This window comes from Corvus moneduloides, chromosome 2, assembly GCF_009650955.1.
Source record: "Corvus moneduloides isolate bCorMon1 chromosome 2, bCorMon1.pri, whole genome shotgun sequence".
NCBI lineage: Eukaryota > Metazoa > Chordata > Aves > Passeriformes > Corvidae > Corvus > Corvus moneduloides.
This window is the reverse complement of record NC_045477.1, coordinates 17760516-17781394: the sequence shown is the minus strand read 5'-3', so window position 1 is coordinate 17781394 and position 20879 is coordinate 17760516. Positions and strand designations below refer to the sequence as shown.

Here is a 20879-nt window from a genome sequence, read left to right as displayed (position 1 = left end):
CAAGTGCAGTTCTCCTTTCAAGCTACTTGGAGACACATAAGCTGTTTACTTCCCAAGATTAATCTTAACAGGGGGCTTCAGCTGAAAGATTCCAGCACTCTGCATCATGCTGGCTAGTGCTGCTCAGCATTTATTTTTAAGGTCATTAGAATGTGATGCAGTTCACTGCTGTCAGGCTGCCCTTTTGAGAGCATGGGGACGTAAAAGGGTGAGGAGAGAGATGCATGTAAAAAAAAAAGCAGCACAGAATCATAGAATGGTTTGTGTTGTAAAGGACCTTAAAGCTCATCCAGTTCCAACCCCCTGCCATGGGCAGGGACACCTCCCACTAGATGAGGTTTTTCAGAGCCCTGTACAACCTGGTCTTGAACACTTCCAGGGATGGGCCAGCCACAGCTTCTCTGGGCAACCTGTGTCATGACCTCACCACTCTCACAGGGGAGAAGTTCTTCTGTGTACCTACCCTAAATTTCCCCTATTTGAGTTTGAAGGCATTCCGCTTTGTCCTGTCACTGTATTTCCTGATGCAGAGTCCCTCTCCAGCTTCCCTGTAGCCCCTTCAGACACTGGAAGGTGCTGTGAGGTCTCCACACAACCTTCTGCAAGCAGAACAGCCCTGACTTTGCCCATCTCCATAGGGCAGGTGCTCAGTCCCCTTATCAACTTGGTAACCCTCCTCTGGACTCGCTCTTAACAGTTCTCTGTCTTTCTTATGTTTGGGGCACCCCATCTGTACACAGTGCTCCAAGTGGGGTCTCAGGAGAGGGGCTACTGAATGCAGGGACCACAGACCTGCTGCCAACACTTAATTATTTCGACATTCATTTGACTGTTTACTCTCAAGTACTGGCCAAGGAGCACAAATAAGAGCACAAAGAGTCACAACAACTGTGGATTATGAGCTCCCTGTAGCAGGCTCATGGTCAGCCTCCCTGCACATTGAGTCTGTTGTGCCTGCAACAGGAATTGGTATGTGATCTCCCCCTCTTTATCTCAGCCCCTGAGAAGTTCTGCTTCCTTCCTCGCCAGGAGAGTGTCAGGCAGCCAGCCAAGGGTCAGCCCATCACACCCACACAGTGTCATTTATCCCTACACATTCACAGATTGGGAACAACCATGTATGTCATGCTGGCTCCAAATGAAGTAAGTCCACGCTTTAACAGTGAGTACGTTTATTGAGGTGTCTGAAGTTCTGCACTCCATTGGACACTGTTCATAATTTAAAGGCTAGAGCAAAACATTGTGACAGGCTCCAACTGGGATATTAAAAAACTCACAAAGTCATGTCACTTAAGAAATAGTTAAACTGTTCAATCATTTTGGTCTTCATCCCAGTCTTTCTTTCCTGATGGAGGTTTTGGGCCACCAGCTGGTTTTGCCATAATGATCTTGAAGAAAACAGAGAAATAAAAAAAGCTGATGTTAAAATCAGGCTCGTACCCTACTCTTACAGCCACATGATGCTGACTGCTGGCATTCACTACATTCATGCAGTTTCCCCACTCTGAACCTAAGCCAGTGAATATTACTATCCATCTAATTGAGATATTAACAACTTTCTTTTCTTTCTTGAGAATGGTAGAAGCTGACCCCGATACAGTAAAAAAAGGTATTTTACCTCATTTTTGCATGCAAAGTAAGACTTCAGTTAGTCTACAGAAAGTGAGTGCTTAAATAGACCAACAGCAGACTAGTTTACAGAGTGCACACTACAGAAAGGAGGATTATCAAAGCTACTGTTCTCAATTACTGTCTCTAAGTATCACACTTTAAAACCATGAAGTCCGTGTTAAAGCACATTCTCTGCACTGCCTATATGGACAAGTAAGGTAAAACTGAACCTGCACTTGTCATCCCTTCCATGAAAATTTGGATTTAGGAGCAGAATTCGTTTGCAAAGGCACAAATACAAGATGTAGCAATCAGCACACAGCAAACGACAGCAGTGTTACGTGTTCTCAAGGAGAATCCAATCTGCTATGTGCTTGTCAATGAACTCATGCATGCACTCACACAGATACCTCTCTGCTAGAAAAACAGAGCTTACTGCACACTAGTTTTCAGGCTCATCTTTCCAGTCATCCTTATCCCAATGTCCTTGTTGCTTAGGGGCTTTTGGACCGCCTGCTGTTTTTGCCATAATGATCTACAGAAATTTGACATGCAAATTCGTTTTTGCTGAAGCTTCACAAAATAATAAAAGATTTCTATCATTATGACAGTAATCTCTATCTTTCCTAAAAATGGGATTTTCATGTAACAATATATGACAGAAGGCTTCTTCTATTGAAGCTTGTTCCTACAGAAGTTAGGGTTAACTCTCTGGATACAAATATCAACTGTCTTTAAAATATCAACAAAATCTTTTTAAAAAAATCCTAAACCCAACAAACATTAATAGTACTGCTATAGTAAAGCAGCCACATTCCAGATTACAAGCTCTTGAACAAATTACTTCCTGGCTTTCAGAAATGAACAAACCACATTCTCAAGTAGCATTATTTTTATGCCTTCCATTTCCAGGAGATTCCATCTATTTGCATGAGGGTTCTGCCAGGTTTTAACTGAGCACCCAAATGACACATAAGCTTACCTGATCAACCCTTAGGACAGTTACTGCTGCATTTGTAGCTAGCTTGATACCCCAGAATTTTCCAAGATAGGTGTCTAACACACCAGCTTCCAACATGTCCTTCACCGCAGCAGCTTCAGCCTGTCAGATGGGCAAAAAACATTATTGAAAACTTTCTCAGGCTTTTACCCAGCAAGGTGGTATCACTTTTCTGATCTCCTCCCTTCAGAAAACCTTCATTCCTAACCCATTAGCAGGAAGACAAAGTCAGTAATTACTGAAGACTTACTCCCTGTCACATTAGTTCAGTATCCCCCTCCACCTCTGATCTAAGGCCACTACACTATACTGAATTGAACTGCTTGCTGATAAAAACGAACATTTAACTATTTCAATTCCAATAAATTATTATTCTAGGCTGTGCAACACAGAGCTTCCAACAATTCAAAATAATCTATAAATACTTCATACTGATAGAAGTGCTATTAGGTATAACCCTGCACTGCAGGGCAACAAGTAACATGAAAGACTATTTACCTCAATATCAAATCCAACATTTTTCTTCCCTTCCTGATGCACAGCATAAAGTTTGGAGATGACCTCATTAGCCTTTACTCCAGAGTTTTCTGCCAGTGCTCGAGGAATGGCTTCAAATGCCTCAGCAAACTTCTTGATGGCATATTGGTCAAGTCCAGGACAAGTCTAAAGTGAAGTTGAAAACCACGTCAGCATTTCAAAAACTGTAAGATAGGGAAGCATTTCCTCCCACACTTGTTTTTAATACACAACTATATATGTTGGTATAAAATAGTATTTGTGGTTTTTTTGTAAAATGTGTGTGTGAAGACGAAAAGCCAAGAAGCCTGTTTGCTGTACCTCTCCATACGATGTGATCTGCTTGGCTAATTCAATCTCTGTTGCACCACCTCCAGGAACAAGACGTTTATCCTGTGGAAAGACCACACCAAAACACAGTGTTTTGCTTAAAGCATCTATTACTTTTTATTGGTTTTGGATTTTTCTAGTATATCAAGAATGCAGCAGAAATTTATTCCACACAGACTTAGTAAGAATCGGAACAAACACACATTATAAGGGAAATCTACCAGAATTTACTCGTTCATTCCAATGTCTTTGAAGAAAAACAGCTTCTTTTGTAAAAAGCAAAATAATAATGCAGTGGGGGTTTTGTGTCTGGGATTTTTTGGCTTTTTGTGTAACAACTTCAATTCATGGTTAACTGTAACAGCATTCCTAGATTTTCTCGTCTTTTCTATTATTTCGGTGGGAAGTATCATACAGGAAACCAATCTACTGTACACTAAGTTTAATATGTCAACAGGTATCACAAGGTGTTGGGAGTTTTTGTTTTGTTTTCTTTCACTTTAAATTAAGCATTTTGTACATCCTTTGGCAAACCAGAATTTACTTAATAACTCTGGTCTTTTAACCCACAAAGTAACCATCATAAATCTTAAAACAGGATAACTCCTGGACACAATCATAAATGCACAGCATTTCTGTATTCTAAATCAATATCCATGTCTTGGTATGTAGAAGAGATTAACAGTTTTAACAATTTTTGCATGCCATTTTCCAAGTAAATACAAGAACATTTCCTTTTGTATAAAGAGAAGAAAAATGAAATAATAATATTTAAGACCACATAAGCTGCTCACAAAAAAAAATCCTCTGTAAGACTTGAGTTCTTCCATCCATAAAAACCTATCTGTATTATGTGGAGGAAGCATGAGTTATCACCAATGAACTAGAAATTGAGTCTCCAACCAGTCAGTTTCTCCTGATCCCAAGTGACAAAGCTATCTAGCTTTTCTTCTGTGCCTGGTTTCCAAAGAACATTACAAAACTTCTACAGAGTAAGTCAAGAAAGAGCTGGCTGTCTTTAGAAAGTAGCAAAGCTAATCTGCCTTCAAGAACTCACTCATTACTGGAAAATTGAGTGCAGTCCATGTTGAGCACCACCTTTCTTGTACCCTATGTTCACAATGGCAATCTTCTCTACACAGCCCTCCACATCTCAATACTACACAGCCATCTCCCCAACTCCAGAAGGCACCTAAGCAGATTAGTATCTACAGCCTTTGTAGCAACGAGCACAGGGCAGGCTCAAGTCTTGCCTCAAACTGATCCACTTCTCACTTTTGATAACTCAAGTGTTCTTATTACTCACCCTTGTGAGTACTTTGAAAGTATTGACACCATCATCCACTGCTCTCTCTATGTCATCCATCAGATTGTCTGTAGATCCACGAATGAGAATAGTAGAAATGGCACCATCCTCCTTTTCTGTTCAGAGACATGCATTACTGAATTAATTCATTAATCTTATATCTAAAACACATACAAACACACAAACACAACAGCAATGTCAGAAGTTCTACAGAACATACATACCATGCTTAAACACCACAACCTGTGTATCCCCAACCTCTGATAAATACACACTATTGCAGTGACCCATTTCTTCAAGAGTAGGGGGAGTCTGGAAAGAAAAACATGAGTTAAGAATTGAACCTGCTCATCAGTTCTCACCCTCCTGCACCGCATTTGGGAGGTACATACCAGTCTGGGTAGGGCTGTTGCACCAACAGTTTTGCACAGTCTTCTCAGGTCCCACTTGGAGTTCAGCCTTTAAAAACAAGTTTCCATAACAATGTTAACACATACAAGAGTATTCTCTTAATTTGGCAGCATTTTGTAAACCAATGGCAAGATCAAAATTTACTGCATCAAGTATCAAGCATCCACTCAATTATTTTTTTGAGTTATAAATATCAGTTTTCAAGGATAGTGTGCAAATTTTAAAACAAATAAGAGTTTCAAACACATGGAAATCACCAAGCTTCATCCACTATTGCAAAAGATTTGATCTTTAAAATGCCTCTGTAATAATAATCCTTCTTTGTTATACAACATTACAGTATCACACTCCATTTCCAGAAGTACAGACTTTTTGGACAGCACCAATAAATTTACAGCTTTCAAAAAAGGACCACTTATCTGCGTGAGATGGTGAGAGCTGCTGCTAAGTATATCTGACTTTATGTGATGCAGGATATATTCTGAAGATGTACAAACATGATTTATAGGAAAAAAGACAAACAGAGCAGAAAAATGACAGAAAAGTCATTAAGTTAAGAATTTCCATCTATAAATACATTAGTGATACACAGAGGCATCTCATCATTTCTAAATCATCACATGAGGACTGTGAAGAGGGAAAACCATTGTGGAATAGTCTCACGTGTCTTTGAGACCATATCCCTCTTTACCAGAGCCACGAATTTTGATATTCTGGATTTTGACTGTGCTGTAGAAACACTTAAACCAAAATAACAGTATATACACTACACTGTAGATATAACCAATATATACAAGTTACTCCCCCAGTTAGCTGTCAGAGGTGAAATTCTATCAAGAAACTTAAGATATGAAACAACCAAGTTGAAGGTCAGATTTTGGCTTACTAGAAGAACACACGTAATCTGCAGTATTTTGTTGGTAATTAATTTAAGAGCTAAGAGATAAGATGGCAAGTCCATTTCATAAATCTGGTAGACCAAATGTTTTTGTGCTCTCCTAGTACTTACCTGACTAACATAAGATTGTATTTGTTGGCATAATGAAGAGCCATATCTGCCACTTTGCCACCTGTTACTACTACGTTTGCACCACTATCAGCAATAGCTTTGACTTGCAAATCCATTAGATTTTCTTCTCCTTTACTGAAATTCATCAATTCTTCAGCATTCTTTATTAGGACGGTGCCCTAGTAAAACATATACACTGTTACAGTTTACCATTAAACCACATGCCTACAAGTTTCTGACAAACCATTTTGTCTCCCAACCTAACTATAACCTTCAAGTCATTCTATTTTGTAATACTGACACCCTCCCCAGGCAACAGGGTAAAACAAGAGGAAAAAAAAAGGAAACCACCAGGGAATTCTAGACAACCTTGAGGTTCAGAAATTCGAGCTGTAGTTTGGCTCACATAACCCAACAAAACCAACGCCATTTCCCCTATCTCAAAAACCCTGTGAAGCAATCAAGGTTCAAAACTTTTCTATGAACTTTTTTAAACTAACAAAATCAATATTCAAAATATCTCAATCACCAAGTGTCGAGAATATTTATAGCCAAGTCTAAAAATAAGAGCACATAAGCATAAACAGAGATGTAACTTATTTTGAGCTTTAACATACCTTAGTTTCAGTTATCATACCATCAAAAGGGCAGGAATACACAGCTATTTTTGCATCTTTGACAGAAGTAACATCTCCTTCAGTTTCTTTTTTAAAAACCATGCCATGCAGTACTGAGGAAGCAGAAATACCAGCACCCTGAAAGGAAATAAATGGAATCTGAGACTTTTTACAAGGGCAAGTAGTGATGGGACAAGGGAGAATGGTTTCCCACTGAAAGAAACTAAGTCTAGATTAAATATCAGGAAAAAATTCTTCCGTGTGAGGGTGGTGAGGCCCTGGCACAGGTTGCCCAGAGAAGCTGTGGCTGGCCCTATACCTGGAAGTGTTCAAGGCCAGGTTGGACACGGTTTGGAGCAGCCTGGTCTAGTGGAAGGTGTCCCTGCCCATGGTAGGGGGCTGGAACTGAGGGATCTTTAAGACACATTCCAACCCAAACCACTCTTTGGTTCTATGAATGGGGAAACATCATATTACTGACCATTTATTGTCAGAAAGCTGCACTATTCTGCCTAAAAAGCAAACCTTACAATCATTTGGATGGAACACCCTAAGTGTAAGACTTTAGCTTATTCAGCAACAAAAACATTGTCTAACAAGTTCCCATTTTAGATTACTTTCAATATTAGTGATTTTTGTTTCTGACTGTTTCTACTGGGCACTAAAGAAGAGAAGTAAAGACTAATTTCCAAAATTTACTACACATGCCACAACAAAATTAGGAAAGACTCTTTGGAAGTTCAAAGATTAACCTTCATTACACTGTTTACCTTAATAATCACAGCAAAGACAGCTACTTCAAACTTACCACAATTTTGCACACTCTGATATTATCAACGTTGAAATGACCAGAATCAGGAAGAATAGAAACTGGCAAAAAAAAAAAGAAAAAAAAAAATTAGTATGTCTTGCCTAGTGAATAAAGTAGAACAATGACAGCGTAAATAATGCCTGCAATTTTTCTGAACTACTGAATTTCAGTGGTTTGAGATACCTGCTTAAATTCAAGACAATTATAACCTACTAATAACTGGCATAAAGAGAAACAGAATTTTTTTTTTTAATAAAGTAATAATCAGAAAGAAATAATTAACTAAGCAGTCTGAATAAATAAGTTTAAATATGCACTCATACAGATACAGTCAAGAGACAAGTGTGACCCACAGTATTTAGAGCAAACACTGGAACTAAAAATGAAGGTTTTTTCCTGGAAATCTAAAGGGAGAACAACTCAACAGAACTACAGTCTTGCTTCCATTGTTCTGTGGCTGCAACTAATATCCGCTTATGTGAAGCGCAATATGTCCTCCTAATGATATAAAAAGAGGGAAAACGATGGGTTTCTAAAAAGGTCACTGAAAAGACTTGAAAGCTATTTCTAGGAATCCTTAGTAGGAAAGGCAAACCTTTTCTGAGCCACAATGCCAATGCAGAGTTCAACGTGAGGAAGATTACTGTCATTTCAGAGAGAAAGCGTTCCATCCAATCCAACCTAACCATACTTTCCATCTTACATGAAGAAGTAACAACCATAAGCAAACCTACTGTTTTTTAGCTGCATACCCACACCTATTCCTGCCCACTTACCACAGGCCTGAGCAATAAGCTTTGCCAAGAACTGTTCATTGCCATATTGTTTGCTCATCACTGACGTGTGCAACAAAGATGCCACTTCTTCAACATCTCGAAGGTTCTTTGCAGAACAGCACACCAAGTCTGGAAGAATTTCTAGGGCTTTCTTGCAAGCCTTTTCATATCCTTCTATCACCTGTGCAGCAAACAGTAAATATTCACTACAACATTTCATACTGTTTTTATCTGCTTTTCAAACTGCCATAAAACATTAATAGATGCAAAAGTTTTATTATAAGGGAAGCAAGCAATCACAAGCAGCAGAACACATGGTTCTCCTTCAAACATCTTTATCTAAAAAATCAGTTGAGAAGAAAGCAGATGATTCACAATATTATGACCCAAGAATACTGACCAGTGGCAATCTGGATTCAAGCTGTGTGAACTGTAATGAGACTATAACTTGCCTCCGAGACAGATAACCCCATCCTCAGAAGGTCTTCTGCTAACTCCAGAAGAACTCCAGCAAAAACAAGGACAAAGTTTGTTCCATCTCCAACTTCTTGTTCTTGCATGTGTGAAGCCATCACAAGCATTTTTGCAGCAGGATGCTGAACCTATAAAAGACATTACACATCTTGGTTACCAACATCCCACCTAAGATTGTGGCTTCAGGCTTTTCTACGTATCTTTCTAAGCTCTCTTATTTGAAATTGTACCTAGAGATACTAATAATGCACAAAATTGGAAAAGAAACAGCACAGATAATCTAGATTGGCTAACGTCCCTAGCAAGAAAAAGGACAAATATATATTAAAAAAAAAAAAAAATCAGAGAACTGAGCATTGCCCCTACAACATGCATTAGACATCCTTGACATTGGTTCTGAACTACTTTTACAGGATGCAGTGGCTTCACAACTCAGTTCTGCAACAGGAAAACAGTCTGGAGTTTAGATCTTCAAATTGAATTCATGTGTAACATACAAAGTACATGTCTAAATAACAGTTTAATTTTAATGGGGGTGAGTGGGGAGGCTCTGCTTAAAGATTCCACTGCTTCACTTTTCTTTCAAATAAATGCAATAAAACACTATATTCCTGAATACTTATACCTAACATTTTATACCAGAAAGTAACATGCAAAACTCATCAGAGTAGGTCCCTAGTATGCAGACTATATTTTTTAAAAACACAACTGAGACTTCCACAGTTATTCTACTCATATGGAACACCAACACAATGCATTCAGTAAGGAACTACTTCATTCTTACATTATTTCTATCACCAAGTATAAAATTCAGTAAAATATTATTCATGTTGTTCAAGTATCAATTTGAAGTCAGAGGAAGAATTAAGAGAGGATAGCCTTTTCATGCCTTTACAGTATTTACAGAAGGATGCTGCCATAGCCTCAGATTCTTAAATTCAATTGATGGATTCCAAGCAGTCAGGAGAACATGGCAACCAACAACACTGGGATATTAACTCAACAGGTATGCCACGGAGACTTTTCCAAACCACTGCATTTCTAGACATATCCCCTTCTAAACCTACTGGTTTGGCGGAAAGTAGGGAATTATTAAGCATCTCCTATAACTATTAATGCTGCTTCACAGAAGAATTATATTCTTCACTGTGGACCTCAAATTCAGTGAAAAAAGTAAATGATTTCCAAAGTGACATATGGAAATCATCTGGCAAAGTGACATTTCCTTACTGACAGTCAGAACCATAGCAGCCCATGAGCAGAAACATTGACATCTTCTGAAGCAAGAAAATCTACCTCTAGCTCTCTCAGGATAGTAGCAGCATCATTTGTAACAAAAAGCTTCTCCAGATGATTGATAACCATTTTGTTCATTCCTAAATGGGAAAACAAAATAATTTTTAAAAATCATTCATTATGCACACAATATCCTGTACACATACACTGTTTCGTAACTTTCAGGTGTATCTTGCACATGAAAGTGTTAGTTCTGTTCATAATTTAAGAACTTTAAAAGATTTTTGTGAAATAACACTTGAAGTATGTGACATTAAGGAGAAATCAGTAGTTTCTGAGTAAGCAGTTTTCTTTCCAGAAATATCAGCACATTATTTAATTAAACAATACAGGGGAATATCTTTTGTTTCCATATATCTAACTGAACAAGATTATGTTCGCTGTGACTACTACCATGTTATCGTGTTTCCTTTAATTTTTGTGCTTTTTCGTGTATTTTATACCATGTCTCAAAGCGAACACAGTAACTGTGACAAAAACCTGGCAAAAGCAGACACTGAGCATAACTCAAAAGCTATCAAAACAAAATCTGATTTCTACAGTCACAAAGAACATGTTCACAGTTTTAGAGCAAGTCCAGTGTGTTTCCCCCAGAAACAAACAGCTGCTCCTTTGTCAAGGTTATGTTTAGCCTCCAAACATAGCATTTGTCTCAAAAATGCAGCATTAATTTTAGGATTTATTTACCATTTGGTCCATAAGCTGTACGGGTGGTTTGAGCAAGTTCTTTGCATGCCTGAATGTTTCTATAGACAGCTTCTTCTAGTCCTGAATAATGCTAAAGAGAAAAATGACAGATCAGAATTAGGCTAACAAAAAAAAAAAAAAAAAAAAAAGATGAACTAGTAACTTCTCATCAAAGCAGTGCCAATCTAGTGAGTCCCCCAAAGTTTTTTATTAATATACATTTGGTATTTCACTTACAGTTTAAACAGACACCAAACCTTACCCAAAGACAGTGAGAACTACTGTGTACATCTTCTCAACAGCTCAGTAGGCACAAAAAGCTTCTAAACAGAAAATCTGAACCGTGACTCGACTTGCAATACAGTTTGCATCCCCTCAGTCTTCCAAAAAAGTTTTGTGACATGCCAAAGAGAAACAGAAAACAACCGAAACCCAGCTGGAGAGGGGCAAGGGCTTTTGTATGTGCTTCTTTACTCGCACCTTTGTATGCTACAAAAATCATTTAACTCAGTTCTACATTCAAAACATTTGTGATTTGAAAGTACAGAAACAGAATGATTAAGCAAAATATTTGTGCTTGAGAAGGTGATCAGCCTGGCTTCAGTTTGGAAACCTTAAGACAAGATGGGATCCCCAGAAAGGGCCCTAAGAAAGAAGAAAAAGCAGGATAAAAAGTACTGTGCAGCCCATAAGAGAAGGGAGAAAAGTAGCAATAATGTTTGCTTTCTAAATACAAACCAAATATCTCAGATTGCCAGCTGCCTCCTTGTTTTGCAGAAGACAACTCTTGCTGTTCTGACCTTGAATTGTCTAACAGTGAACCAGCAGTCAGGCCATTCTGCTTCCCTGTTTTGCCCCTGCCCTAGACATATGCCATTATTTGGCTCCAAGAAGGATTCTAAAAAGAAACAAAGAGGGCTTTCAGAGCTGCTACCTCCACTCTTCTTTCTATTATGTAGAAGCAAACAGAAATTTTCCTATTTTCCTTCTTTCTTGGAGAGAGGGGCTTTGGACAAGGGCCTGGAAAGACAGGACAAGGGGGAATGGCTTCCTATTGAAAGAGAATAGGTTTAGATTAAGTATTAGGAAGAAATTCTTCCCTGTGAGGGTGGTGAGGCTCTGGCACAGATTTCCCAGAAAAACTGTGGATGCACAACCCTGGAAGCGTCCAAGACTAGGTTGGATGGGGTTTAGAGCTAAATGATCTTTAAGGTCCCTTTTAATCCAAACCCTTCTGTTGATTCTATGAATAAGAAAGAAAAATCCCACACCTGCTTGCTTTCAGTCCACTTTTCAAAGAAAGGTTCTCCTTTATTAAGGCATAGTCCTTCAACTCTACCAAATCTTTATTATGTTAACGTTAAATATAATGAAACCGGACTTAATGGCAAGGAAACATACAGGAAATACTACATTGTTCTGCATCGCTGACAAAGGTTAACAGAAAAAGTCAAGCACAAGTGCAGAGAACGACCCGGACACGTCTGAACAGCTTTCAACTACAGGCCCCGGCTGACTGCTGCTGTCCAGCCCCTGTGAGAGCTCCCCGAACAGCGTGGGCACGAGTCGGACCCCGGCGCATCCCCGGGGCGGCGGGATGAAGCGGCAGGGCCCGGGATCCCGGCCCCGCAGAGACTTCTCGAAGGCCGCGTGTACCGGGCGCCGCCCTGCAGGGCCGGGCAGGCTCGGATCCCCGCAGCCCAAAGGCCGCGGAGGGGCCCCGCGCCGGGAGAGGGACAGTGCGCGAACCCCCCGGGCCCCCGCCCTGCGGGACACGTGGTGCCGCCTGGCCCTGCCGGCCTTCCGGGGCTTTCCCCGCACCGCCACCCTGAGACTCCTCTCGCATCCATCCATCCATTTATCCGCGCATACATCCAAAGGCGGTCTCACCTTCGCCCCTTCCTTGAGCATCTGGGCGAAGCCCGGGGCCTTGGGGACGTGCAACGCCATCTCCGCTCCGCTCCGTGCTGGGGCTGCGGCGGCAGGAGCGCGCGGGGCACGGCGGGAGCGCGGGGCCGCGCAGGCGCGGGGCGGGCCGGGCCGGGCCGGGTCTGTGAGGGGCGCGGGCAGCGGGGCTCGTCACGCTTAGGCCTGGCCGGGTTGGCAGCCGGCAGAGCGTCGGGAAAGGAGGTTGGCTCCCTCTGAGCCTTTCTTTCGCTGTCGAATTTAGTTGACCGTCCCTCAGGCGTTTCTCGGTACGCTTTGCGATGGAATTTTCAGGAACAGTGCAGAGCTTTTATGGCTGCCGATGATAAACGCTCATCATAAAACTGAGTAGACTCCAGTCAATTGTTTCGCTTAGTACATACTTGTCCAAATGGAAGCACAATGCACAGACAGGAAAACTAAGTGTCACAGAACTACAGAGTGGTTAGGGTCGAAAGGGATCTCAAAGCTCATCCAGATCCACGCCCTGCCATGGGCAGGATCACCTTCCACTAGACCGGGCAGCTCCGAGCCCTGTCCAAACTGGCCTTCAACACTTGGCACGGTTGGGGCGGCCACAGCTTCTCTGGGCAACCTGAGCCAGGCCCTCACCACCCTCACAGGGAGGAATTTCTTCCTAATACCCAATCTAAACCTGCTTGCTTTCAGTTTGAAGCCATTTCCCTTTGTCCTGTTATTGTCCACAAAAATCAGATTCATTACCTGGCGTGCAACATGCCAATAATTAAACAAGAGGGTCATTGATGATTTATTTCAGAGTTGTACAAGCCTGGGTGCTCAGTGGACTTCCACAAATAATGCATGCCAATTATGAAAATGTTTTAATACATTTTAGCAAACAAAGGAGTTAGTATTCATTGGCTGCAAGTTACATAGTTCTCTTATTAATTAGTATTCTATTTGCTGTTTTTTAATGATTCTTGCTTCTCATGTCAATTAGTCTTTTGAGTCAGTGGGTTTATTGAGTTGGTGGTCCATGAGTCAGTGGTAATGATCTCCCCCTGCCAGAATTACCCTTTACCCAGTTCAAGCTGATTTCAGCATGATTGCTGAGTTGGTTTTATTAGGTTTTCTTCGGCCAGATATCCTTGTGGCCCATAAATTCTGCATGCTATGTGTCCACTATCAGTGGGTATCCTTCTTCCCTTTGTTATCCTTCCCCTGCATCTGAGATCATTAAAGCATGTCAAGCCCTAAACCTTAACAAGGCAATTCTCCCAACAAGTAATTTTCTTTTCTAACACCTGGACATCACTTAGAACTTGCTTGTTAGCTTCTATCTATTTCAGGGATTAAATCTCCCTTCTTGTTGATTCAACTTGAAAGTATACAAGGACCAAACATTAAGGAATATCCTTTCTTATGAGAATTTTATATATTCCACATTTCACAAAACTTTCACTGCATGCCCTTATAAATAGTCTCTTTCCATCTTCCTTGTGGACTCCCTTCAAGTTCTGGAAGGCTGCAATTAGGTCACTCCAAACCCTTTTCTTCTCCAGGCTGAATCCCAGTTCTCTCAGCCTTTCCTCACAGCAGAGGTCCTCCATCCCTCTAATCATCCTGGTGGCCTCCTCTGGACTCACTCCAACAGGTCCATATCCTTCCTGTGCTGGGGACCCCAGAGCTGGATGCAGCACAGTCAAGTCCTTTTTATCCAGGGTAATGCCAAGTAGTCTGCTCACTACAGAACATGCTGAAGAGCACTTTGGAGGCCCACCTTGACATTTCTCCTGCCAGGAGACAGTGGATCTGCTTTAAGTTTGACAAGTTTTATTAACTTTGCTTCTGTGCCACACAAAATCAAATACACTGTTTAAAGACAAGAAGTTCAAGGCCTCAGAAATAATACTGCAGTACCTGAACCTTTAAGCCAACAGAGACTATTACCCACCTCTGCAGCAGGCTGCCTGCAAGGTTGGTTAAATCACTTGATATGTGTTCCTTAAGTAACCTCAGGACAACACAGTTTAGTTTTACTGTCCTATGATTCTTAAAATTAAATCAGTTTTACCCTGTAAAACGGGGTAACAGGGTAACAATTTTGTACACTGCCCCTGGCAGTATAAAAAAAAAATTAACAATAGAGGAAAACTATGAATTTGCCCCACAAATGAACTTCAGAAATTCTGTATGCAGTTTTGCCAGAAGTATTTGGAGGTAGATGCCACTTGAAGCAGAAGATGGAACTTACTCAGCCATGTCTATCATGACCTAGCAGTGTGGGCATTTCCAAAAAGCTTTTCTGGGAGCTGGCACAAGGGGCATAACCCCATTTATCCCCCTCTTCTTTTTTCCAGTGTATCTTGCACCACACTGCAGCAAGAGAAGAAGGAAATATCCATCTAGAGTCAAGATACCAAAAACTGTACTTTGTAAAGCAACTTCCGTAATCTAATGTTAGCTGTGGAGATCAGAAGAGGTGCTTACTCCTAAGTCAGCACAGAAAACTTTAGATTCTATGAACTGATGGCTGTCTGCTAGTGATACAGCTTGAATAACTCCTTGTACTTTGCCCTAATTCTACAAGTCTTTGTACAAATTTTTCTCATTATAATCTACAGTCTCTCTGTGCCAGTGCTGTCTTCTGCTTCCTCCAGGTATTTGTAAGGAGTTTAACAAAGACAAGTGCCAGATTCTGCACCTGGGATGGGGCAGCCCCAGAGGTATGGACAGATTGGGGAACAAGACACTGGAGAGCAGCGCCGGGGAAAGGGACCTGGGGATCCTGATCTACAGAAAGTTGGATATGAGTCACAGGAGGGCTACCTGTGCCCTAGCATCAGGAGGGGATTCTCCCACCCTCCTCTGTGCTGGGGCGGCCTCATCTTGAGTGCTGGGGGCAGTTCTGGGTGCCCCAATGTTAGAAGGGTAAAAAGCTATTAGAGAACATCCAAAGGAAAGCTACGAAGATGGTGTAGGATCTTGAGAAGAAGCCCTGCAAGGAGTGGCTGAGGTAATTTGTCTTGTCCAGCCTGGCAGAGAGGTGACTGAGATGTGTTGTCATTTAGGAATGGTACTCCCCAGTTTATTGCTTCCACTGAAACCGTGACTACTCACTGCCCCTCCTTCCCACCCTACCCCACCACACCGTGGGCAAGAGAGGAGAACAGGCAGCACAAAAGGTAAAGATCATGGGTTGAGGTAAGAGCAATTTACTGGAAACAGCAACGAGTTTAGAAAACAGACACTAACAGCAACAATATTTCTGACAGAGGAAATCAGCAATCCACACAGAAACCCCCCAACAGGGGACAATACCTGCTCCCTCAGCAGCACTTACTCCATTGGACTTCTGTGATCCTTGTGGGCCCCTTCCAACTCAGGATATTCTATGATGGTGTGATTTTTGAGCTGCCCTCTTGGTACAGTGCTTTTATCAAAGCTTGTTCTACCTACATTTTAAAGCCAGAGTACCACTAAAATCAAAATATGTATGTTTGTGACTATGAATATAGACTATATATAGATGTATTAAGCTGTATTAAATTATCACTAAAACATCTCTTTGTGTTACAACCAGGAGTTCTTTGGGACTCACTGTCTAATCATGACTTTGACTTTTCCTTGATCTTTTTTTAGCTATGCATCTGCACCATTTATATTCTGCACAGACATTGCCATGCTAAAGGACCATGCAGAGGTCAGAGGGTTGGCTATTGGCTGTTGGCTGCACTTTCGCCACCCAAAATCTATAACTGTGCACATGGAAATCCCCAGCTTATCTGTAGGCACTTGTTTGTCAAATTCTGGGATGGTAAAATTTTAACAAGATCTTGGGAAGTTCATAAAAAGGACAGAGTGTTAATTTTTGTTTGGTTATTTAGCTGTGGGAACATGAGCAATGGAAAAGGAGGGATTGAAAAGCATCTACTGAAGTGTGAGTAGAACAATTGTGTTTCACCAATAATACTGACACCTGGCCAGTGAAAAAAATGTGAGTGGCATCTTGAGAGAAGGCTAAGGGTCATGCTGAGTTTGCAGAGAATCATGCTTAAACCTGAAACAGAAAATTGTGACCTGCATAGTGCTAAACATTCAGAATAATTCTCTTAGTAACAGCAGCAGCAGTTACTTTAGCTTTCCCCAGACTGTACTTGCATCACTTGTGACATAATGGGAAGGAACAGACTAATCAACTAGAGTATGTCTAATCAGCTAAGTACTACTTAGGTCATTGCTCCGCAGGGCCTGGGTTAAACGCTGCACTCATCCTGGGCTTCTCTTGCTTGTGCAGAGGATTGCAAGCTAAACAGGAAAGCAAAATTTCCTTACCATTTGGTATTCTTACCTCAGTGTGTGCTCTCTGCTATAGCTAATCCAGTTAGTTTGAGTCGCTGGAAAGCACTTCTGGGGATTTTAGAGGAGTATTGCCGTTGCAGGAAAGTGTTCAAAAGACTTTTAGATGAGGCACTGAGGGACATGGTTTAGTGGTGGGTTTGGCAGTGCTGGGGGAACAGTTGGACTCCGTGGTATTAGAGGTCTTTTGAAACGTAAACAATTCTGTGATTCTACCTGCACGAGTGACAAGAATTCAGAAGTTCCTCAAAACAAGCAAATTGGAAAGGATGATAGTCTCAGAAAGGAATCAATGCTATTTATATTGAGTTCGTATTGCAGGTACAAGCAAGACAAGTGTTGTGACAATGGTACAGTACTCAACAAAATACAATCCAAGAGCCTTTATTTCATCAGAGAAAGCAAAATTGTTGAGATCCTTCTTGTTTTGTTGCCATAAGAAAGAAACATAATTGGGCAAAAATGACACATCTTCTAGATGGTGAGTTCTGTTTTGCCTGAGAAAATGAAATGCAGGATCAGGTAAGGGCTAGAGAAACACCTCTCTTCAGTTTTCAGCTTGGTCATATGGGAACTCTTATCCAGTAGAGTGCACAGGAGCCTGGGAATACCTGGAAATACAAGCCAAGTGCTATTGAAAGTTCAGCTGTTCTTGTTGGGTGTGAAGGACTTACCAGTACCTATGTGGTGGTGGAAACTTGGAGAATGCCAAACTGAGGAGTGAGGGAAATAGGAATTTAAGGCTGTAATTGGAAAAGATAGGAAACAGTGGAAGAGAGGGACAAAGCCAGTATTGAATAAATGAAGACTTCTGCAGAAATAATACCCAAATGAAGCAATGAAGAGTAGAATAAATAACATCTATCTGAAGCCTCCTAGAAACAAGCTACTACCACATCTGATTTACATTTCTTTCAGCTCTGCAAACACTAAGCGGAAAAAGATGTAGCGAAAAAGGCAGGATTCTGAGATCAAGACCACAACTTATGCTGACTAGTGCCTGAGCCACTGAGATCTGTGGACTTCTTTCTTCACTCTGTCATATCATGATTTTGATGCCATATCAATTTTGATATCATGACTTTGTCGTGATGATCATGACAATTTGGAATTTTCTAAGGATGGTCTAAACCAGTACTAAATCTTCAGGACAGAGACAGAGGCTTTTCCAATTTTTAATATTTTGTTTCTCTGCCTAAATAATTTTAAAGACCTTCCCTAAGTAACTTAAAATTTTGTTTCTCATATCACCCCCATTATTATTTGAGGATTAATTTTAGGGTTGTTCATCATGTGTCCTCTGAATATACCTGTTGAGAAATTCATTCATTCTCCAGAACTCAGGTCAGTGGGGGTCTTCTGGCCCAGGGTCTGCAAGGGCACTGTCCTTCTTGCTGCCAGTGTGGAGTGTGACCCACCAGCATGACCTGGGGAACTTCAGTGTGTCCCGTTATTTCCTGGCTACTCTGTCAGCCCCATGTATCTGCCAGCAGCTCAGAAATTGGCCTGAATCTGTGCCTGGTTGTGAATCAAAAGAACTCTAAAGACACCCATGCAGCCCTCCTTTCTGCACTGCAAAGCCTGCCCAGCTGTAACTAAGAACCATAGCTCACACTATGGATTATGCATAGTCTTTCCTACATGGTTCTTGAAGTGTTTAAAGAAATGTTAATGAATAAATGCTGAATCACACTCCAAGCTGAAACAGTGGAAGAGTGCCATGTACAATATTTTCACTGTTAAAAAAATTTTTATGGTTTTACCCAATGTTAATGTAGGTTAAGTTACTAATAAAAGTGTGGCATATTCAGTTAATCTATTGTCAGATTTAGGAGTTATAATAAACTATCCCAGACCATCAGTAGGGTAAAAATAAGGGAAATCTTAGAACAAGTGGGATTACCAGTTGTATGACACGGTTGTATGATATATGGTTCCAAAATGTTGAAAATGTCCTGCAGACTTCTCAGTAGCTCTAAAGAATAGATTATTTTCAGTTGGGCATGTATCTCTACTTACCTGTGTTAGAGGATTCCAAATACATGCTTTCAATGTTTCTCCCTGAAATCTTGAATAAAACAATGAGTCCTCTGCACAACATACAGTCTCATAGAAACCTGCTGCTTTAACTTTTTGTGTCTATTTCTTGGTTTAAGGAGGCTTAAGTGAGATTATGGTGATATTTGTGAATGGTGGTGTGAAGAGGAATAGCAAAGCCTTCTAATATGTGGGTATACAGAACTTAAAAGGAAAGGGGTTCATCAGCAAGAAATTAGAAAATGTTTCCTAATTTTCATTTTTTGTAATCATTAATAGCAAATTATGGCTTGTAAAAATTTTGTAAAAGGAAAAATATTTGAAACAGTTTTCTTTTACTTATTTTTTTGCATTTTTAAAATTCAAAACCAGTCTGTCATGTCTGTTTGCCACGGTTTTTGCAACTTTTGAAAGTAAAGCTTTAAAATTCAAATACCATCAACTGCTAAACTGTGGTAATACAAACTGTCAGTTCTCTGTGCAAACAGCACTCTATAACTTTTCAAGAATTGTGAGCTTTATTAATAGCTGGCTTAGCTCATTTTAAACCACTTTGATTTTATTTATGGCTATAAAACTCTAAGAACTAGGTGAATGGGATGGGAGTAATTTCTCTTTTAGCTAGTTCAATAGTAATTTTCTAATTCTGCATTGTGTTTGGAGACTTGAAATTCTCAAGTAACAGACAATTGATCATCCAAATTGTAACCTGGAACATACAACTTTTCCCAAAAAATTTATGTGCACACATTTTTTTTCGAATCAGGGTTTAGATGCCTCAAGCAGGAACTGCAGCAGCCTGTGTCTAGTTCATGGTGCTAAAACAATTAGCTGGTACTGCCAATGGAGCTTATAAAAAAATTATTACATGTTTCGTTTGGAGATTTAATTTTGCTTTTGGATTATTATGGATGCTAATATGAAGAAAATCATAAAATCATAAAAAGAATGTCACTAAGGGCTAGCATGAATTTGGAAAGGGGGAATCAAGGTTCTTTTTTAGACAAAAATTGCTGTAGCAAAAGCAATTTCTTAAAGTGATTAAGGAGTTTTACATTATTATGCCATATTAGCGAACAGTCAGTCGCAACATAGTCAATAGGCTTCAAATGCATGAGAAGAACATGGACCTGTTGGAGCAAGTCCAGAGGAAGCTGCCAAGATGATCAGAGGGATGGAGCACCTTTGCTGTGAGGAAAGGCTGAGACAATTGGGAGTGTTCAGCTTGAAAAAACAGAAGGTTCCAGGGTGACCTAATTGCAGCCTTCCAATACCTGAAGGGAACCTACAGGAAAGATGGAGAGAGACTATTTACAAGGGCCTGGAGTGACAGGACAAGGGGAAATGGCTTCCCACTGACAGAGAGGAGGTTTAGATTGGATATTGGGAAGAAATTCCTCCCTGTGAGGGTGGTGAGGCCCTGGCACAGGTTGCCCAGAGCAGTGGTGGCTGCCCCATCCCTGGAAGTGTTCAAGGCCAATTTGGACAGGGCTTGGAACAACCTGGTCTAGTGGAAGGTGTCCCTGCCCATGGCCTGGTTTGGGACCAGAGGATCTTTAAGGTCGCTTCCAACCCTGGCCATTCTGTGATACTGTGAATTTCTAGAATGTGCCCTCTGAGGGGCAGCATTGAAGAGCAGGTTTCTGTAAACAGCTACTTGTAGTTATACTATGGATTAGGTGTAAAGAAGGGATTAAAAAACTAGAGCTTATTCTCTGTTGTCTGGAATTACTAGTTTTCAAAGGTAAGTCA

General features: G+C 40.7%; 1 protein-coding gene across 2 annotated transcripts; it reads right to left on the bottom strand.

Moving 5' to 3' along the window:
• Positions 1–1155: 1155 nt before the first annotated feature.
• Positions 1156–12856, bottom strand: CCT8 (chaperonin containing TCP1 subunit 8). 2 transcript variants are annotated; one of them, XM_032098255.1, is made up of 16 exons: positions 12735–12856; positions 10845–10935; positions 10158–10237; positions 8840–8989; positions 8388–8568; positions 7609–7670; positions 6801–6938; positions 6184–6362; positions 5156–5222; positions 4988–5075; positions 4764–4879; positions 3449–3520; positions 3110–3274; positions 2594–2713; positions 2048–2146; positions 1156–1388 (listed from the first exon to the last, which is right to left on the bottom strand). In XM_032098255.1, the coding sequence occupies exons 1-15, from the start codon at positions 12792–12794 to the stop codon at positions 2054–2056; spliced, it is 1662 nt and encodes a 553-aa protein (XP_031954146.1). In that variant the 5' UTR covers positions 12795–12856; the 3' UTR covers positions 1156–1388; positions 2048–2053. The 2 variants fall into 2 exon arrangements, with proteins under 2 accessions (XP_031954146.1, XP_031954147.1); XM_032098256.1 differs by lacking the exon at positions 2048–2146 and having other exon boundaries at positions 12735–12855.
• Positions 12857–20879: the final 8023 nt, after the last annotated feature.

Excerpts from the sequence above, each read along its gene's own strand:
- CCT8 (XM_032098255.1), bottom strand. The coding sequence starts at position 12,794 with ATGGCGTTGCACGTCCCCAAGGCCCCGGGCTTCGCCCAGATGCTCAAG. Across the intron at positions 10,238-10,844 it reads TACAGCTTATGGACCAAATG|GAATGAACAAAATGGTTATC; the intron begins GTAAATAAATCC and ends TTTCCCATTTAG. Across the intron at positions 2,147-2,593 it reads CTGTCCTAAGGGTTGATCAG|ATCATTATGGCAAAAACAGC; the intron begins GTAAGCTTATGT and ends AAATTTCTGTAG.